The 19453-nt window shown below is 44.7% G+C and overlaps 1 protein-coding gene across 1 annotated transcript in view; it reads right to left on the reverse strand.

Moving 5' to 3' along the window:
* Positions 1-19408, reverse strand: part of LOC119396264 (ankycorbin) — a 37617-nt gene extending 18209 nt beyond the window's left edge. Inside the window, exons 1-12 of the mRNA XM_049417025.1 lie at positions 18803-19408; positions 14776-14890; positions 14043-14216; positions 13240-13346; positions 12189-12370; positions 9894-9964; positions 9121-9184; positions 8321-8901; positions 6386-6590; positions 5174-5465; positions 4384-4467; positions 819-917 (exon numbers count right to left, since the gene is read on the reverse strand). Of these exons, the coding sequence (XP_049272982.1) occupies positions 819-917; positions 4384-4467; positions 5174-5465; positions 6386-6590; positions 8321-8901; positions 9121-9184; positions 9894-9964; positions 12189-12370; positions 13240-13346; positions 14043-14216; positions 14776-14890; positions 18803-19038 (2210 nt within the window). The 5' untranslated portion in view covers positions 19039-19408. The remainder of the gene's footprint in view (positions 1-818; positions 918-4383; positions 4468-5173; positions 5466-6385; positions 6591-8320; positions 8902-9120; positions 9185-9893; positions 9965-12188; positions 12371-13239; positions 13347-14042; positions 14217-14775; positions 14891-18802) is intronic.
* Between the last annotated feature and the right edge of the window lie 45 nt (positions 19409-19453).

Genomic DNA, 19453 nt, shown 5'->3' on the forward strand with positions numbered 1-19453 from the left:
TGAACTGACACTATTATGGCACCACTGTGACACATATGCATCATATATATGTCACAACACACGTTTGCTTATGGGGTAGTAGTTTCGAATAGCATGGTTCCAGTTTACCCAAAAAGCCATGCAGTGAAACCCAAAGTGCCCTCAACGTAGTCTGCAGAGTCAGTTTCACAGATATCCACCTCCATATGAGTTACAATGGTACTTGCTGAGAGTGTTAGGAGCCCTAAGTGCCTCGTGAGGTTCAAGACTAACATGCAAACCATGAGCAGATGTTAGCGATTCAGAGTAGCGATGTGCAAAATATTTATGTTTCAAATTCTAAACAAATTTAAGTGGTTCCACAATTAAATTCACCCTTAAAATTGTGCTACAAGACATTTAGGACTGCAAATGCGTACATATAGTAGTCCTTTGAATGGGTGGTGCCGCTAACATGGTCTTTGAGACGTCTGTGTGGCAAAGCTATGAGGGCTGTAGTGTTTGTTGCAGGCAAATTCATGGCACATGAATCAAGCGAATGGAGTTGCTTTTATTTACTTTTTTTGCTGTTTGCTAACCTTAGAACGTTTGGCCAGCACCAGCTAGCAGTGAAGATGCCGTGTGGATTTGCTCACATCATCGATGTATACAACATTATTTGTTTCAAGTGTAAATTTCTGAAAACACACATACTACTGCCGAGTGACACACTTGTGCATTCTTACTGCTGGGCATTGCATACGCATTTTAAAGGCAGTCACATAAATATGAGACCTCACAAGTGCATGGCAAAGCTACGAATGGGTGCTCAGCTGTTCTAAACTACTGTATTGCCCCACCTCAAAATGGCTTGCTCCCTCTTAGCAAGCTGCAGCTGCAGCTCTCTGGCAAACAAATCTGCCTCCTTTCGATGTTGGATCTCTTCATCCAGCTCAGCCCTGTCGGCCATCGAGAATAAAAACATGGAAGGACCCTCTGAGCACTGTGTCCTTTATACAGATGCCTGATACGTAACTATCAATCGAAAGTGAAATGATACAGGCTTACAGCACAGTCAGCCTGACAAAGTAATATTTTTACATATACACCCACATAATACTTACTGCACAATAACGCACATGCTTTCACTGGGAACAGTCGTACAGATCTGCTCGGCTTATGTGTCTAGCCGCAATTAGTGCTGCCTCGTGACTGTCCGCTCTAGGTGATCTGATGTGCAGTGTGAAAGCAAAAACAAGTGACTTCTGTGTGAAAGTAGTGGCCAAAACATCTTTTACTATGGTAAAACTGGTGTTGGTAACTTCATTTTATGAACAAGGTTGCCAGGTCACAGTCCATACCTACCCGCCTCTTTTTAAAGGTCACTTAATGATGAGATCATAATGACAATGAAGATTTACTTGGCATTTTATTTTGTTGTCATAACTGTTCCTAAATTTCCCCTAAATATCAGGTAATGCATTGGAGAGGCAACAGTTCTTATGTGAGAGAGAAAAGAAGCCCCCAATTTTAAAAACTGGTCTTGTATTTCCAGAGAATGTGCTGCCAAGAAAGTACTTTTAAAGAGCTGTGCGAATAGCAATATTTTGGGTGCGAAGAGAATTCGAATATTGAAGTGTGAGTGCGAATCGAATCGAATATTTTTCGAATATATTTCTCGAATATTCCTTCAATATTTTTCTAATACTTCGAAGTGAAATTGCAGAAAAAAAGGTTGGAGAGGATTCCTAAGCATATTCTTATGAGATAGCAACATGAAAGTGTCAGTGATGCTACTGGCTTAGGCCACTTTGGAGCAGCTTTTGGAGCAGGCAAAATTGCGTTTTGGAGCAGCAAAACTAGCTTTTGGAGCAGGGGCTCTGCCTTGAACAATTCATTTTGAGCCGAAGAATTCATAAAAAAGTAATAAACATCAACCACAGCAGCGTCGACATCCGAGCCAATGGCACTCAAGCCGCGGGCAAATGAGTTGTGCACTTTGTGCAAGCAGCACTCTCCTACATCTATGATGTCAGGGTATGCTTCCTGCATCTTTTTTCTGAAGCTTTTCATTGCATTAGGGCCATCCGTAGAAAAGCAAATGACATTTTTCTGCAGCAGGTCCATCATTGCTCTCCGCACTTCATTAGCCAAAATTTCCGAAGTCGCGGAGCCCAGCCGGAAAGACTGTAGGTGTTCCACAACGTGCTGCATTTTGTTGGATAAATGCCTAACTACAACATCAAGTTGTTGGCACCTCTGTTCAAGAAGAGGGGTCTCATCAATGCTAACAGAAAAAACCACATCCGGCTTGTTCAGCTCGTCAAGCACAAGTTTCTTGAAATACGGCCCGAGGCCATCACTAACTATGTAGGATGCCTTGAACCTCTTACAACTAAACTGCTTCGCTGTTTCGGAATCTCCAAATAACTTGGAAAACAAGGCAGTTGCTGTGTCGGCCCACGTGTATGGGATAGCCTTGAGAGTCATGCCAAGCACAAACAGAGTTTCTGCGTTTGTCACGCGGTCACACTGCAAAACGTTCCATGGACTGCCGAATTCCAATGTCGGCTGGATCGTTTTCGGCCGCTGCAGCCCACCTGAAGTGTCTCAATGACGAATGGTAGCATCAATGTGCCGTTTCATGGCTGCATGTCTCTTGACTGCTGCTACGCCATGTTGCCTACAGTTGATGCTTTGATTTAAAAAAGAACACAAAACGCAGTTCCTTCGTCCGCTTGACAACACCATATTGATATTTTGTCTCCATTTTCATCACTCTCATGGAGAACGTCCGCGTACGTCCGCGTACAGCACGATGTACGCGGACGTACATCGCGCTGAAACTAACTACATTCATGTAGTTAGTTTCATTTCTGAAAGTTGGAGTACACCCCTTTGGCACAGGCTTGGCGCAGAATCGCCAAATTTTGAGGAAATGTAGCAGGTTGTAGCAGCCAGGGCACTTTGGCGCAGTCTGGCGCAATTGGCGCAGCGGTAGCATCACTGAAGTGTTTCTTTTTGCTAGTTAGATGAAGCGCTGGTGGGGTGGCGTTTCATAGTTGTCTTAGCAAGAATGAGGCAATGTAGAGGCCGAATTGTATTTATGTACGATTTGGTGCAACCAAAGTGTTGCCGACAACACTTTACATGTGATAGGCAAAGATGCCATTTCCTCAGCCTCTCCTCCTCTTTCAACTTCTGTGCAAGCCCAACTGATGTGGTGGACAAGGATGTGCTCTCTTGAAGTCAGGAGTTCCAAATCTGCCTCGTAGACGTCGATACATAAGAACATCTAAATTTTGGATGCTAAAAAGCTTCGGCGTCCGATTTTTCGGACTTCCTGCCCAAATTTCAGGTCTAAAACAGCATTAACTGAGCCACCACCTTTGCCACATCTTTCATCTCCATGTTGGAATTAGCGTTTTCTTGAGTTAATACATTTGCGACCGTAGCGGAGCTTGAAAGGCAGCTTTGCCGCAATATGGGGGTGTGATGAGGTGAAGCATATTGAAACGGTAGGGACCACTTCCAATCTTATGTTGACTGTGTCTTGGCTAAGTTCGACCGTAACGAAGCTTGAAAGGCAGCTTTGCCGCAATACAAAAGTGTAATGAGGTGAAGCATATTGAAAATTTGAAGGGGTCACTTTCAATCGGACGTTGATTGTATCTGCCTGTGGGAAGTTCGAATTGTTCGAATAGTAAAATTTCAGTGCGAATCGAATTGAATAGCAAACAGTATTAGAAAAATATTTGAAATTTCGAATATTCGCACACCCCTACTTTTTTAATGTGTCACTAAAAAGCTGTAAATTAAGTCTTTAGAAACAACAACAAATAGTGTTGCAGACGATATTATCCACCTTGGGATACACCTGAATTGAGGCACTGAACTCAGCCAAAGATCCTCATTAAATCTTGCCGACGCAATCGAATAGCTACATACATCAGTAATGTTGCTAAGACTGCAAAGAAAAGAAGCAAAGGTGTTGCTAAAGTGAGTGAAAATTCCCAAATTTAGCAGCTTTCTCATCAAGTTACCAACAATGAATGAAATTACACTCAAGCCTCATTATAACAAAGTCACATCTGCCACAAAAATAACTTCGTTATATCCGAAAATTCGTTATAAACGTTTGTTTGCAACACTGTATCTACGACAAGACTATTCTTCATTTACTTCGTTATAACCGATAATTCGTTATATCCGAGTTCGTTATATCGAGGTTTGAGTGTAGTACCATCGTAGTTAGTATGTCAACCCGTGCAACCTTGAAGCGAAGCTGCAATGGCATGCACCCACACAGCAACACAACACATTCAACCATGCATGGTTAGTACAGCTTTCTTGAGAATAATGAAACGCAAAAGTACATCAGTCACTAAGGGCTGGAATCTGCGAATTGCACGCGGAACAGCTTACCGTGTTGAGCTAACCTCCCTCTGTAGTGTTGTGACCAGGTCGCCTAGTTCAGTTGTGGGGAGTGCAGTCAGTTCCACAACGTGCCTGTCAAGAATCGAAAGACAATGCTTTGTGTAAGTGTGCATGAGAGTCAATCTTAAGCCAACTATAACAGGAAGCATCAAGTTGCTAGTGACCTCCGTGACACAAGAGACTGCGCACATGCACCTGCCTGTTAAGTTAAATTTTGTAAAACTTTTGCAGGCAAGAGAGGCAAGTTGAGTGGGTTGGTAAACCTGTTTCGTGACTGATAAGCCGTGCAAAATAAATATGTGTATGAAGAAAAGGGAAGACATAACTAACGATGGCTTTTAAAAAATTTATTCAGAAGCACACGCATACATTAATATGTTGTCTTATCTCAGTTATCTCACAGAGTAAGAAGAAGATTAAAAAAAAAGCTAACTTATGATAAATCGACGACTAACATACAGACCTTGGTAGCGAAGAAAGACCAGCTCAGGTTAGCATTATAACTTCATTTTTTAATGCATTTTACTGTGGTTTTACACTGCCTATTTTTCAATACCTTGAAGACATTTATGCAAACAGAATTCATTTTTCAATAAAGTCAGCATGCTTTCGTAAAATCTTAGGACATACCATAATATAAGTTTTAAGAATTTGTAGATGTCAAGATGTAGATGCACTGTTTTATAAGCATGTTCAGCATGATATAGCTTCCACAATGTACTACTTAGCAGCTAAATTCCATAACAAATGGGTTTGCCACCAGAGAAGGCATACGTACCTTGTCGTCACTTCATGCCTGTCTGCGATAGAGCTTTTTGTCGACCGGCTTGATGCATTTGATCTCTTGCGAACGACCCGTGAGCCTCCGTAGCTGCCGCCCGGATCGTCGGGGGGTCTTGGCGACACACTCTCGGGTCGACTATTACTGTCCCTTAGCAGGCTGGGACGCCTGGAACCGCCAATGACCAGTGGACTCGCCCTTGATGGCGGTGCTGAAGATGACGAGGAGCTCCAAGAACTGCGGAGCCGGTTCTTGCTCAACCGGGGAGGCCTCTGTGGCGTAATGACATCTGCAAAAGCAAGAACCCACCGTAAGTGACATCACTGTCAGCCTATTTAGGAAAGACAAAGGCCCCTTTGTAAAAACCCTGCAGTTAATTAACGTGCCTTAATTAATCTTAATGTGCCTTGCCAGGTGCCATCCTATGACTTAATCTTAACCTGATCGATTCAACCAATTATTTCTCACCGTCAACTGTGTTTTGTACGGAGTAGCTGAAAATGATGTAGGATGGCTAAAAAATATACGTACAGTACAAGACAAAAGAATACCATAGTGCTGTGTAACTATAACCAACTATAATAACTGTATATTAATGATGTAGAGCTTGTTTTGTAAATTTCTTTAGGCACTTGTGTCGTGGACATTAAAATAGTGGTATAAAAAATTGGTTTTCAATACAACCTTAGAAGGGTTGAAGTCAAGACAATGACACATAAAATTGGCCTAATGACACCTCAGCGAACGTTGAAGTGGAACAGATGGAACTGCCTGGACACCTTCAAATTGATACCGAAACTTCATTGCATCACCGAAAAAAGTGAAGGGGAACGTTAATGGGACATATGCTCAGATGTGATCTCTCATATCAATGTGGAAGTGTTATATGCCCCATAAAGTGAAATATCTGGTGTCTGTCCAGTGAATGGGGTTACCATCTAAATCAAGAAACCTTATGTGACTAAGTGACGATGTCACAATGGCATCATTACACAACAAAGTGATGGCATTATCGATGATGTAACCATGTGATGTCATGCCATAATGCCATGCAAAATGGCCCTGAAAACAGCATGGACGTCGATATAATCGTCACATTCAGACACATTGTGCTTTCGCATTCAACGCAGGTAAGGAGACATAGGTGTCTAACTTTTTGAAGTTTCGCACAACAAAAGCACTGCACTAACAGTATGCTGCTCTCCTTACCGTCTGCACGTGGCTGGTGCTGCTCGATTGAATGCTTGCGCTGAGGGCTAGTAGACGACTTGCGCGGAGCTGCTGTTGGAGGGGAGCCACTTGGCAAGCTCGCCTTCACAGCCTCATCTGCATTTACGGGGACGCTCGGATTCCTTTCCCAAATTTCTTCGGTTCCTTGAAGTGTGTCTAGACGTCCCAATGTGCCTTCCATCACCTGATGAGAAAAATACAAATGCAAATGCCATTTTTTTGTCACCACTTCCTTTCATGTTTCGATTCTCTGGGTTCATCTACAAATGCATGAACATGTAAAAATGCTGTAAATGAATGTAATCATTCATATGAACAGCTTCATCTGCTGTTAGGATAAGCACAACATTGGTGTCCAAGTGCTCACAACCCCGCCTACCTACACCGCCAACAGAGAGCACCGTGCGAAAGAGGATGTGTGAAAGATATAAGGCACATTCGTGGAGTATCCGTTATCTGCCGAGTTGGCTTAGTCGGTTGAGTGTCGGGCGCTTACCGTTGCGGCCGCAAGGTTGTGGGTTCGATTCCCAGGAGCGGATCTTTTTCTTAGTTTTTTTCTTTCTCACCCGTTGGCGTCCATTTTATCAACGTCATAACCGTGACGGAAGTACTTGGTGGACCCCGGCATAAAACACTTTCGTGTTAAAAAAAATTTTAAAGTGCCACGTCTCCCCTTAAACACAGTATGGCTGTTACGATGGACAGGACCATTTGGTTTAACTCTTTCCAATTGAGTATGAAATGCACCACAATCTGCCTATCCTGCAGTCACACATAATTGCAAAAGCAAACCCTACCCTTTTTGGCAATGAATATGTTCATTAATTTGTGCAAGCTGTGCTACTGACTACTTGTCTTCTTCATCGCTGTCACCACTTCCTACGCTCTGTTCGCTAGCACATTCTTCAGTGCCATCCATAGCATTGGGTATCACTGTTACTTTAAGGCTAGTAAGAATTACCTGGAATTTGTCGGTTGCAATTTCTCCGCCTCAATTTTTGTTCTTGGCTGGATATTTTTCTACAGTTTCGGGCTGCCAAGATCGGTGCAGCCCTTATAGTATAGATGCGGCCCTCACACAAGCCTATAGTAAATTATGCCCAAATAGCTACGGCTCCTATGTGCATCTACGATAAATTAGGCATGAAGGACTATGGCTCTTATACGCGTCCACACTAAATTAAGCAAAAAAGGGTGAAGACTAATTTTTCAATAACATACACCTCATGTGCCTCTCTACTCAGTCGGTTAAAGGGGTCATGAAGCACCCCTTGGGCTTGTTGAAAAAACACAACCTGCGGAAAGCTGACACTGCTATGAACTGCTCTGCAAAATATTACAGTCGTGCGCGCCGCGTAAAGGCCATAAGCGGAGCGCGAAGTTGCCGTTTCCTCAGGTGCCCTCTTTTCAAACAGAGGCCGGTTCTCACTCTCGTCGGTGGGCGGGGCGTCTGCATGTTGACGTCGCGGAGACATAGCATGCTTATTGGCAGATAGCCGGATGAGATGCGCTTCTTGCCACGGGGTGCCACCACTTGCCCGCGCCGCACTCCTCAGTCTGCTCACTTTACACGGTAGCCGCACTCGCGCGTGCGAATCACAGCGGGAGAGTGATCGCGTTTCATGATTCGCGCTGACGTAACTTCTCACCCCCGTGCCATCCCTCCCTGTCTAGCTTCAGTGCGCTCGTCGGCACGAGAAAAGAGAGAAAGCGCTGAGAGCGTGCGCCAAACCCCCGTAACTCCGCTGATTCTTGCAGATTCGAGAAATTTTTGCGGCAATCGATTCGGGAGGCAGTAAACTCCGATACTAAGGTCATTAGATCATTACTTGGAAAAGTGGTTCATGACCCCTTTAAACCAATTAACATTACACAAAGCAAATTTTCTGAATATGGACATGCTAAATAAAAAACCTTGTTTGGAGGGAGGTCCTCAACTTCCTCCGTCGAATCCCAGTCACTGTCGGAGGGCACGGACAACTTGTCGGCGGCAGGTGCCTTCGAAGGCTCGGGCACCTCTTCCAGCAGTTCCTTGACGAGTGTTTCGTCGGGCTCCATGCCCGTGTTTTTTCTCAGTTGCTGACCGTCATACGCGAGCAAAACCTCCACAGACTTGTGAAGTTCGGGCTCGGCCTTGGAGTTGCGCTTCTGCTGCGAAACCGACGACGGAACGTACAGCGACGTGGCCTTGGCGTCTCCCTCCGATTCGTCGAACGAGACGTCGCCCTCCATCCAACTGGGAATGTCGTTCTCTTCGAAGTGGGGCTTGGTCGGCGTCTTTTTCGGTGTCGCTTCCTTCATGGGTATGGTAATGATGTTCCCGTTTTTCTCTCCGTCTCTTTCCAACCCGTGACTTTTCGTAGCACCGACTTGGGTCCCCGTCGGCTCCCCATTGGTCGCCGATTTCTGCGGCATGCTGGAATTAATCACGACTGACGAGACGTAAGGCTTGGGGTGCTCTTTGATGCCGAGATGGTTTGGGCTCGGTGAGTGGCCTGTAAAGTACAGCAGGAAAATGTTGAAAAAAAAATCCTTCAGTCACTGTAGAATGGCATGAAGAATTGCTCTTGACAAATACTTGGTGCCGTTAGAGCAGAGCTGCTCAACCGCCGCATTTTCGGTACACTAAGTAGCAAGGCAAACCAATGAGTCCTATACAGTACACCTCAGAATATGAAGAAAACAAAGAACACATAAAAAAAGGTTATGCTCACCGGTAATCGAATGCTGAGGTGACAGGTGTGAGGGTGAAGGAATGACAATGTTGTATGGTAACCTCTAAAAAAAAAGAGACACGAGAAATTCAAGCTTCTATCAGGCACAACCATCAACAGCATTCCATTAAAGTGGCTAACAGTAAAACCTATAAGGGCACAAATTGCAAAGCTCTTCAAAATCTTGCCAGAGGGAACACCCGAGTGATTCAATCTCTTGAATAGCACAAAAATGTATGGAAGTACACAGTTCATTTAGTTGTGTGACTTGCCAATTTTGTGCACTGCGCAGGTGGACAAACTGATCTCTCAAGGAAAAGTTCACAATGTCACAGCGTCTTGTGGCGGCACCCTTCTAGTGATAACTTTTCTTTTTTCTCTCAAAGAATAGTGACGTTAGCTTTAATGATGCACCGAGGTCTTATTTCCTTTGTTCATTTTTTGCCACAACGTGTTTATGAAACCTTTGTCCGATAGTTGGCTAAGCCATCAGCCAAATAGCCAGTGTTTGCAGTTAGGGTTGTCATCCTATTTGCAATTCCCAATGTCCGTGTGCTAGCTGAAGCCTCACCAAAGAAGATGACACGGACATTGGCATCACATTTCAACCTGGGGCATCGCTTTACAAGCATTTGGTGACCACAGAGTTCACAATCCATTCAGTGACCACAAAGCAAAGGTCAAGCTCGAGTAGCAACGCCTGACGACAGCCGACAAATTTGCAGATGCTACAAATGTTTTAAGCATTCCCTTTGAGTAGCACTATTCATTACCTTCCCTTTCCTGCTGGCTTCAGAGTCACTTGACGACTTCCATGACTCGATGTCAGCACTTTCAGCTTCACCTGGTAAAAGCAACAGGCATTAGAACACAAGCACCTGCTCATACTCACCAACACTCACTCACCTTTAGTGACTTCACATTTGGCATTCATATTTACACACATTCTCATTTACAAATTCCAATTTGCCATCATGCATGCATGATTGTTCTCATCTCTGGTCCCACTCACTAGTAAAAAACAGCACGAAAACACAAGGACGGAACAGATGAGACAGGACTAGCGCTTCATCTGTCCCGTCCTTGTGTTTTCGCGCTGTTTTTTACAATGAATGTGTACCTACAAGCTCAGTTTGCACGCTTCCTACTCATTAAGTGACTCAAATGCAATGTCTCTCACGTTCATAGTTACCACCGCTCAAAATCATGATCTACTGTCACTCACGCTCACGTTTGAGGCACCAACTCCAGTTCACACAGGAGGCATTCATAAAGTTTGCATTATCAGCATAGGTCGGCAAACTCACTCAGGAGTCGACTCACTCAGACTCAGATCAAGCCGTGGATCAGAGACTGAGTGAGTCCGAGTGAGTGATAGCTTGGTGAACCCTAAGCGCAAAATATATTTCTTGAGTGAGTCTGAGTGAGCTCCACAATTTTTGCCGAGATATGGTCCTATGTACACAACTTCGGCTTTACTATCAGCCTCATGTCGGCTCACGTTTATACTCCCATCTACCTACTCATGCAAACTTGAATGCATTAGCATTCATACGCCAGCTCAATATTTATTGATCAGAGGCATGAATTGTGGAGGGGGGATAGTGCCTTGACCCCTCCCCCCCCCGCAAACTATTTCACGGGAAGTTTGTGATAAAAATACAGTAGAACCCCGCTGATACGTTTTTGAAGGGACCGTAGGAAATAAACGTAAGAGACGGGAAACGTAAGAGCCGAAAAACAGGAAAAACGGCAAAATATTTAGTGGTACAGAATTTTATTTCAATTCTTACGAGCAGCACGAAAATTGGCGCGCTCAACCGCGATCTAGTCGATGGATAGAAACGCGGAGCTTAGGACGGCCTCATCCACAGAAATGTAATCAACGTATGTGATTTTTTTAACACCAACAGCTGTAGGCATGAAAGTACTAAGCACACGCAATCACGACCGGCGCGGCGAGTCTGACCGCGAACCGCACGCACGACCGTGCGAGCTCCAACCAGCTCGAACTCCTCCCGCACTCCGACAAATAACGATGATGATGAGTCTACGCCAACGCGATGGCAGAAGTGAATGCCAATCTCGAAGGCCTTGCTTTCGCAAGCAATTACGTCATACACGCCATGTTTGTGCAATACAAATCTCAAAGGCTATGCTTTTGTCAATAGTAAATGCCAATCTCGAAGGCCTTGCTTTCGCGAGCAGTTACGTCATAGACGCCATCTTTGCAATTTGAATCTCTAAGGCCATGCTTTTGTTTGAATCAATTGAAAGATTCTGTTGCTTGCGCCTCTCATGCGGCTAATATTACGGTCAAACGAGGCCAAGCTGCGTGAAAATGCACCATGGCGGCTCTCTTTGGTAGTCACTCGGTCAGCTCCGAGCGCACTTCGCGACGTATCATACGGGAACGGTCCGACAGTTACGACGTAACAGCGGGGTTCCCAATACATTGTATCCTATGGGAGCTATGCCGGGACCGGCGGAAAACGACGTAACAGCCGGGAAAACGCAGCAGTGAGGAACGTAACAGCGGGGTTCTACTGTATCTCGTGTGAGTCATCTTTTTCAATAAAAATGTCCTTACTAAACTGCAACTACTGATAACTCATAGTTGAAGGCACGAGATCAAAAGGTGCCAAGTAAAGCATGATTATGTCAAATATTGGTGTTAAAGAGCATTGACACCATGGGCGAAACAGTTTTATGCGCTAACGGACTCACGATTCGACTCACTCAGACTCATATCAAGCGGTGACTCTGAGTCTGAGTGAGTCCGAGTGAGTAATATTTTGGTGAGATTGAGTCCGAGTGAGTCCTAAGTGCTAAACATATTTCATCAGTGAGTCTGAGTGAGCTCCACATTTTCTGCCGACCTATGATTATCAGCACTGTAAGTATGAAAAAGGCAAGACACGATAGGCATCAAAATGAGAGCAAATCTATCTAGCTTCAGCGCAGCATGAAAACTGCAAACAAAAAGATTTACTACACTCACAGTACGTGTTAACTTTATATACTATGCAGGCCGGGTGACGGTGAACAATAGAATAACAAATGCTCACCACCATGGGCGCTGCTAGTTTTTGTGGCAAGCAGCTTGGCACATTCCTCGTGGCCAGCTCTCCTGGCAAGGTCGAGGGCTGTGCGGCCTTCGTCGTCAACTGCATTTGCGTTGGCCCCTCGACTGAGAAGCAGCTGAACCAAAGCCACAGATCCAGCTTCTGAGGCGACCATCAATGGACTTCTGAAGGAGAAGAACAAGGCATGGCATTAGACAGTAAAAGAAAGTTGGACAGAAATGCCCTACTGGAGGGCTGTCATATAGTGCGGCACATTCCAGGGAGCTGCTTAACAGGCTTATTTATGCAAAACGTTTTGGTTGGAACAAATGTAAACACCAATACAGACATATCGTATTGATTGATACCTCGAAGTACACCACGTGGATTGTTGCAGCGCGAGATGCTGACCAGATTTGAGCCGGTGGGGGCCGTGCACATGTGGCAATGATTAAACAGGAACACCTGAAGCATCTTGGTGTTCCTTGGACTCCCCAGTTTGGGTAATACTTATTGCCACCTTTTCACAAGTGCATGAAACTTGGATGTGACGTTTTTTTTTTTTACCAAACCGCCAGGTGTCCATACATCCAAGAGAATGGACAAAAATCTGAGAGAATCGCTCACTATGTTACTCGACCAAACAGGCACACCTTGTAAGAAACACAGGGAAGAAAGCCATAACCTTTATCAAAGAAACTGGTCGTTATGATGTTCATTTCTAGCACTGAGGATACTCAGGTACCATCGTTGTATTACTCTGTAGTTGCACAAAGGGGACAGCCAGCAATCAGCACACTTGTTGAAGTAGTTAAGACAGGCACCTTGTACAACCATGCTTAGAGATTTTTTCTTTCTTTTTTTGCTACACGAACGATCAGGAAGAAAAAGAAGGTTGATGCCTCTGTGAAGAGTGAAATGGGCCCTGAAGGTTTGGAAAATCAGTGCAGGCAGAACAATAATATACTAATTGCAAAGATCTGCACCACTTGACGTTCTGAAAGCTGCTGTACAAGTGAACAACACTTGCTCGATGCTGCAGTAAGGTGCTTACTTTTTCTTGTTGTCTCCAGCATTTGCCTGGGCTCCACGGTCTAAAAGAAGGCGAGCCACATCTAGGTGCTGCTGGACTGCTGCTAAGTACAATGGCGACATCCCTTCCTGCAAAATGAGCATTGCAGATGCACTCATGAAATTCAATCACAAGCAGTGATTGCGACTGTTGCTGTCTAATGAAAAAATACCACCTCTTAAAACGAAATTATGTGGTTTAACCTCACACTGTAACATGGTGTCAGTGAGAAAGGCCGTAGTTTGGATTTCTGGACTTTACTTGCCTTGCATTTCTTAATGTGGAGGGAAATGTAAGAGCAAAAGTGTTTTTGCCATTTGCCCCTATTACAATGCAGTCAGTGCAGCTGGGAGTCCAACCTACGTGCTTGTGCTCAGTCATATATCACTAGTCATATATCTAGCAAGGCGAATATCACACGTCAAACCCGAAAAGCAGTACTATTAACCACTGGAAAGCATGAAAGCTGAGAACAAGTTAAAACTCTACTGGTGTTTCTGCGTTATAATTTTACAGCAGATTATTCTGTAGTGGCTTCAAGCTAACTTTAATCACCCAGTATTCTATAGCCCTTACTTAAGTCTAAAGCACATGAGCGTTTTACGCACTCCCTCTATCACCATGCCAGCACAACAGCCTCAAAACTAATCCACAGTCTCGTATGCAAGTGCTGAATTCTGGCAGCTGCGTGCAACAATATTGTACTGAAGAGCTACACCTATTGAGATAACGAGTGATGAATTGAGACATGTCTTTTGTATTTAAACATAAACGGAGTCTCGCACCTTGTTCCTTGCTGAGACATCGGCGTCAAACTGCACAAGCAGTGCAGCCATATCGGCCTGTCCCGTCGAAAGGGCCAAGTGAAGTGCCGTGTCCAGGTTTTGGTCAGGAACATCGGGGTTAGCCCTCTGCTCCAGCAGACACCGAGCAGCTTCTAGATGATGGCCCTCTACGGCCTGGAAAAGAAAAAGAAAACAACCAGGAGAGAACCAGCACGGTTATTAGAGAGTTCCAAGCACACGAAAGAGGAAGTACGGGTGCCAATGCCGTCTTGAATTTCTTGAACAAACTCGCCACAACGTCATGGATTTTGACAGCATCTGTGTAATTCTTTATCGGTAAAAATAAGTTACATCATGTTTAATGGGAGCCAGAGACAATGTGGCAAGCTTAAGAAATATTTATTTAGCCCATATGGCTAAATAATGAAAAAGGACTGAAATTCCTGACGTCGCACCTACGTTCATCTGCCGTGGCTTCGGTGAGAAATTCAAAACTGAAATTTCGACCTTCATTTTCACTTCTAGTAACAAACCTCTGATGGTAACCCTAACAACAATTTAGATCTTAAATAAGAATTCATCAGTCTAAACTAACTGAGCATTTCAATTTAGTGTCCATTTGAATTTCAGCACTCGTTGCCCAGTACGGCGCAGTACCAGGAAATGTACGATGGCCTGACCAAGACATGGCAGTAAGGTTAGTACAGCACTCAACAACTGCACAGTACTGCACCTTCATCAACGGAGTCTTCCCCTCCGAGTCCAAGGCATCGACACGGGCCTGCGCACGCAGCAGAAGCTGCACGATAGTCACGTGACCCCTTGCAGCTGCCAGGTGGAGTGGGCTCCTATTTCGAATAAAAAAAAAAGAAAAAAGAAACGCACACAAAATATTTTGTCAACATTATTAAGTAAAAATTATTCGCGCCTTTTCATTTTTGAAGTCATACTCTTATCAGTTGCTTTCAACTGAGTCCACTGTTGTCGTGGCTTGCCAATTACAAATTGTCCCAGTATGTCTCACATGGATATGTCTCACATGGAGAGTAAGTAGACTCTTGTTAAACGGAACCTGAAGGGGCACAGAAAACATGTTCCGTTTACTCAGACAAACAGGGGTACAACATTCAGGTACGAAACCAATCATATCAGAGGCAGTTGGTCCATTTAAGCAGCAGTTCCGCTGAAGAGATTTCCATTTACTGAGAGTGTACTGCAGTTAAGATGATGCAACTAGTTAGAAGAGTAATGATACCAGGCTGCAGTGCCATCATATCAGCTGACATGGACAACAGTACATGCACAGCACAAGTGTCAAGGCACTGGTACTCTCAATATCTGACTATTTATAGTGAACTGACATGGTACAGTTAAGAAGTGTAATAATAAAAGAAAACTGTTGGTTATACTTCCAGTGTTAGGTGACGATGTATATTATTGAACACTGTCCTGATAGAGGCAAGAGATGAAGGAAGTCAACTCCATTAGTCAAAGACTGTAATGAATGAGCATAGGCAAGCCTTTGTGCAAGATGCAATGCCCAAATGCGATCAATGCACAAAGTGCAACAGGGTATCCAGACCTTACTATCATGTATTGGTCAAGGGCATGCAATGTAAGACATCACATGAAATTTTGGGAAATTAAGAACTGTGCCCATTCTAAAAACAGCTGCAAGCCCTAAGTTTACATTTTTGTCACACAACAATAAATGTCATTTGGCTTCATTCCATTTATTTTCTTCCCCGCCACGGTGGTCTAGTGGTTATGGCGCTCGACTGCTGACCCGAGGGTCGCGGGATCAAATCCCGGCCGCGGCGGCTGCATTTTCGATGGAGGTGAAAATGTTTGAGGCTCGTGTACTTAGATTTAGGTGCACGTTAAAGAACCCCAGCTGGTCAAAATTTCCGGAGCCCTCCACTACGGCGTCTCTCATAATCATATCGTGGTTTTGGGACGTTAATCCCCAGATATTATTATTATTATATCCATTTATTTTCTTGAATATTCTGCACTTAGAACTTTACTATCATGAATACTATGCCACAGACACCGTTTATGAATTGTAAGTAGAAGGCATGCAGTGTTATAGCAGCAAGGAAGGACACAGGATAGCTAATGATTAATGTTCTGTCGGAGAAATAAGCATTAAAAGTATACAACTTTTATTTTGGGTGTAGAGTTTGAGATGTAAGCTAGGGTACTTCAAGAAACATTTTCGCGTAGAGTACTTATGGATTGAAACATGAAATTTTAGGGCTGAGTAATGGACATACTTTCATTACAAGCATCTGCAGTTTGTATCATATCGCCATAATTTTTTACTCGAACACTTATATCAGAGCCAACATTAGCTTTAGCGGCCAGATTTGCAGTGACGTGACGTGCTGATCACAAGCTATTGGTCATAGCAGTCATTATACTAAAAAAAAATGCTGTCACATTTCAATATGTGAGCACTGCAGATAGCACTTGCTAGCAGCAATTGTAGTGTTCAGAAATACAGATGTAGTGGCACAGCCAGGAAATATTTTCAAGGGGGGTTGCTCTCCCTTACTTGAAGTCCGAGCTGGACAGGGCAGGTGTTGTCAAGTGTCGCCTTATGCTCGGCATCCTATGGCAGACAGAAATTTTGGACAGGGGCATGCGCCCGTTTTTCCAACCTCTTCATATGACCCGGTACATGTGGCAATGCCCCGAACAGGGTCAACTGTGCTAGCAAGTGTAGTGACAAGATGGATTGGTCTTGATAAGTTACACTTCTGTAATAACATGTTGATCGACTGTGAGCTCTGCGTCGTGAAGCAAGAGAAGCATAAAAAATGAAGACAAGTGGTGACACGACCTTGAAGCTTTCGCACCTGAAGTAAGTTAATTCTGGAAGTACCTTCTTAGGAATGAATAGTAGTATAGTTTGTTGCTTAACAAAAACAACATATAATTCACGAAGAATAAAAGGCTGATCTTATATAGATTCTCAACAACCATTCCTGAACAATTACAAGAACAAATAGCAAAACCTCACTGTGGCAATCTGTGATGGCCCACTAATGTACTGTTGTTTGTACACAACACAGTTAAGGCAAGAAAATTCCAGCCCTCATTTCTCCGCTAGTAAACTATGTTTTTTCAGCGCATAATTGAAAGTAAGAGACATGAAAGTGAACTTCATCAATCTAAAGAGTCTGATTGGTGTGACAGTTGCTGAAATAATGTTTTTATGTCCTAATTATACACAGGTATTGCAGCATTACGTTACTCAATAGATAAGCAAAAATGGACGAAGTGAGCAGACAAAACTGAATCAAACCTCCTCCAAAATTAAGTTAGTGAATGTTAATTGTGAAAGCGTTAACCTTTTTGCCTCTGAAGAAGGAAGAACTCATACAGACGGCAACAGAGCCATCAATACACTGAAACTTCACTGTGAATGCCATATATGAGGCAGGTACCGTCCCTTCTTCATTTCCCTAAACGTAATTGTTAACACATGAAGAATTCCATGATTTGCATTAAAGTCAAAAGTTCGTTTCTTCTTGCCAGCATCAAAAAAAATGACAAGCAAAGGTTTGTCAGCATGAATATGGGGCTGCTTTTGTATCCAAGCAGCAAAAGATCACAGTGCAGCTTCTTTACGCTATATATATCCCAGATAATGTACGCAGCATAGAAAAAGAGATCAAACATTAAACTAATAATCGATGTGCGTGACTAATCGTCTTAAATGTCGATTGCCAGTTGTCAGCCTAGAAGCACTGTTATTGAATATTTAGCCCCATGAGAAACGAAAGAACACAATCGTAAGGCGAGTCCTCTGACATCCAAATGCTCATGTGATTATGCGGCGTCGATTGCACCTTCCTTTCCACACCTGCAAAAACAGCTGTCAACACATGTTGGGACTGCACGTTCATAACCTGTTCATCCATGCTGCGTCACGACGACTACCGGTAGCACATAAACACGCGTTTGCGTACACGACCAATAATCTGTCGAACTTGTTCAAACAATGCGCAACTCCGCCTCCACCCAAGAGCCTCACATGAAGTAAATATAAAAGTCAAATGAGGGCGTTTGGTCCACCGCGCAACAGAACTGTAAACTGATGGCTCAATCCTCCAACCTAAACACGAGGACAACGTCCGTACTTCAAGAGAGCGGCTGTGCTAAGGATAACACAATGGAAACGTCTCTTAAAAAGTATCGCAGCTGGCGTTTTGACAGTTGACGGGTGGATGCGGGCCGCGCCGAAGGTTTACTTACAACAAACAGTGGACGCAGAAACTGGAGAATAGTACGCACAACGCAAGGCCCCTGAAGGCAGATGCGAAGTCGATGCCGCCTGTGATAAGACCCTTCCATCCCGCATCAGAGATAGGCGACGTAGTATCGTCGGAAAACATTCAGCCGCCGCCGTCCCCCGCTTTCGCGCGGAGGATATGAAGCGGGCTTTGGAGAATCCAGGCTACAATGCATCGCGCGAACCCACGCGACTCCGTGGTTGGAGCGGTGACCCCTTCACAGCGACTTCCGTCCACCCACGAAAACATTTTTCTCGCGGGTCTCGCACGAGGTTCACGAGCGTGCCAAACAACCTTCGTCGTTCGCCGCGGTCACGAAGGAGTTGCTTGACCGTGGACGCACCAAATTTGGAGAGCGCGCGCGCGTCCCGTCATCCATTAAAGCAAAAACCGGGCGGGAGCACGTTGTAACCACACCGCCCGCGCGACTAACGATCTCAAAAACGTCGTTCCGCTTACCTGCTCTCATTGTCCTGAAAACTGACGTCGACTTTCTTGGCAGCCGAGCGGGCCCTGTCTTCGTCGCCGAGCCAGCAAGCCTTGTGGAGCTTCGTGAAACTCGAGTCCGTCCTGGCGAGGTCGATCGAATAGCCGTAGAATTCGTCCGTGTGTCCATCCTGCGAACTCAAGCTAGCCGCGCTCTGCTTCTTGGCGGAGGAGGATTTGAGTATTTTCTTCTGGAAGAACTTCTTCATGGCTTGCGCCAACGGCTGACCTCCCACGAAGTATGCATCAAGAGGAGGGGGGGGGGGGAGAAAGTCGGAGAAAAGAAAAGTTAGCACGGTCCCCACACGCGCTCGATTACGGCCACTTGAAGTCGTTTGGGCACGCGAGGCGACGACGAGGAGACATCGTGCGCGGGGGGAAATCACCAGGCACGACCGCGTTACCTTGCTTACGTAGTGCGCCCAAGAACTGGCGAGGTGACAGCGAAGAAGTACCAGCCGCGGCGGTCACATTTTTGCTTGAGAAATGTTATTGTCTGTTGCCGCTGGCAACGGCACAAGCGAGGCACGCGAAACATCGGGCGCGGTGCGCGTTTAATCTTTTTTTGTTTCACTTTCGCCTGTCAGCAGCAACAGCCGCGCATTCGTAAGTCTAAATGCGACA

The sequence above is a fragment of the Rhipicephalus sanguineus genome, chromosome 6, assembly GCF_013339695.2.
Source record: "Rhipicephalus sanguineus isolate Rsan-2018 chromosome 6, BIME_Rsan_1.4, whole genome shotgun sequence".
NCBI lineage: Eukaryota > Metazoa > Arthropoda > Arachnida > Ixodida > Ixodidae > Rhipicephalus > Rhipicephalus sanguineus.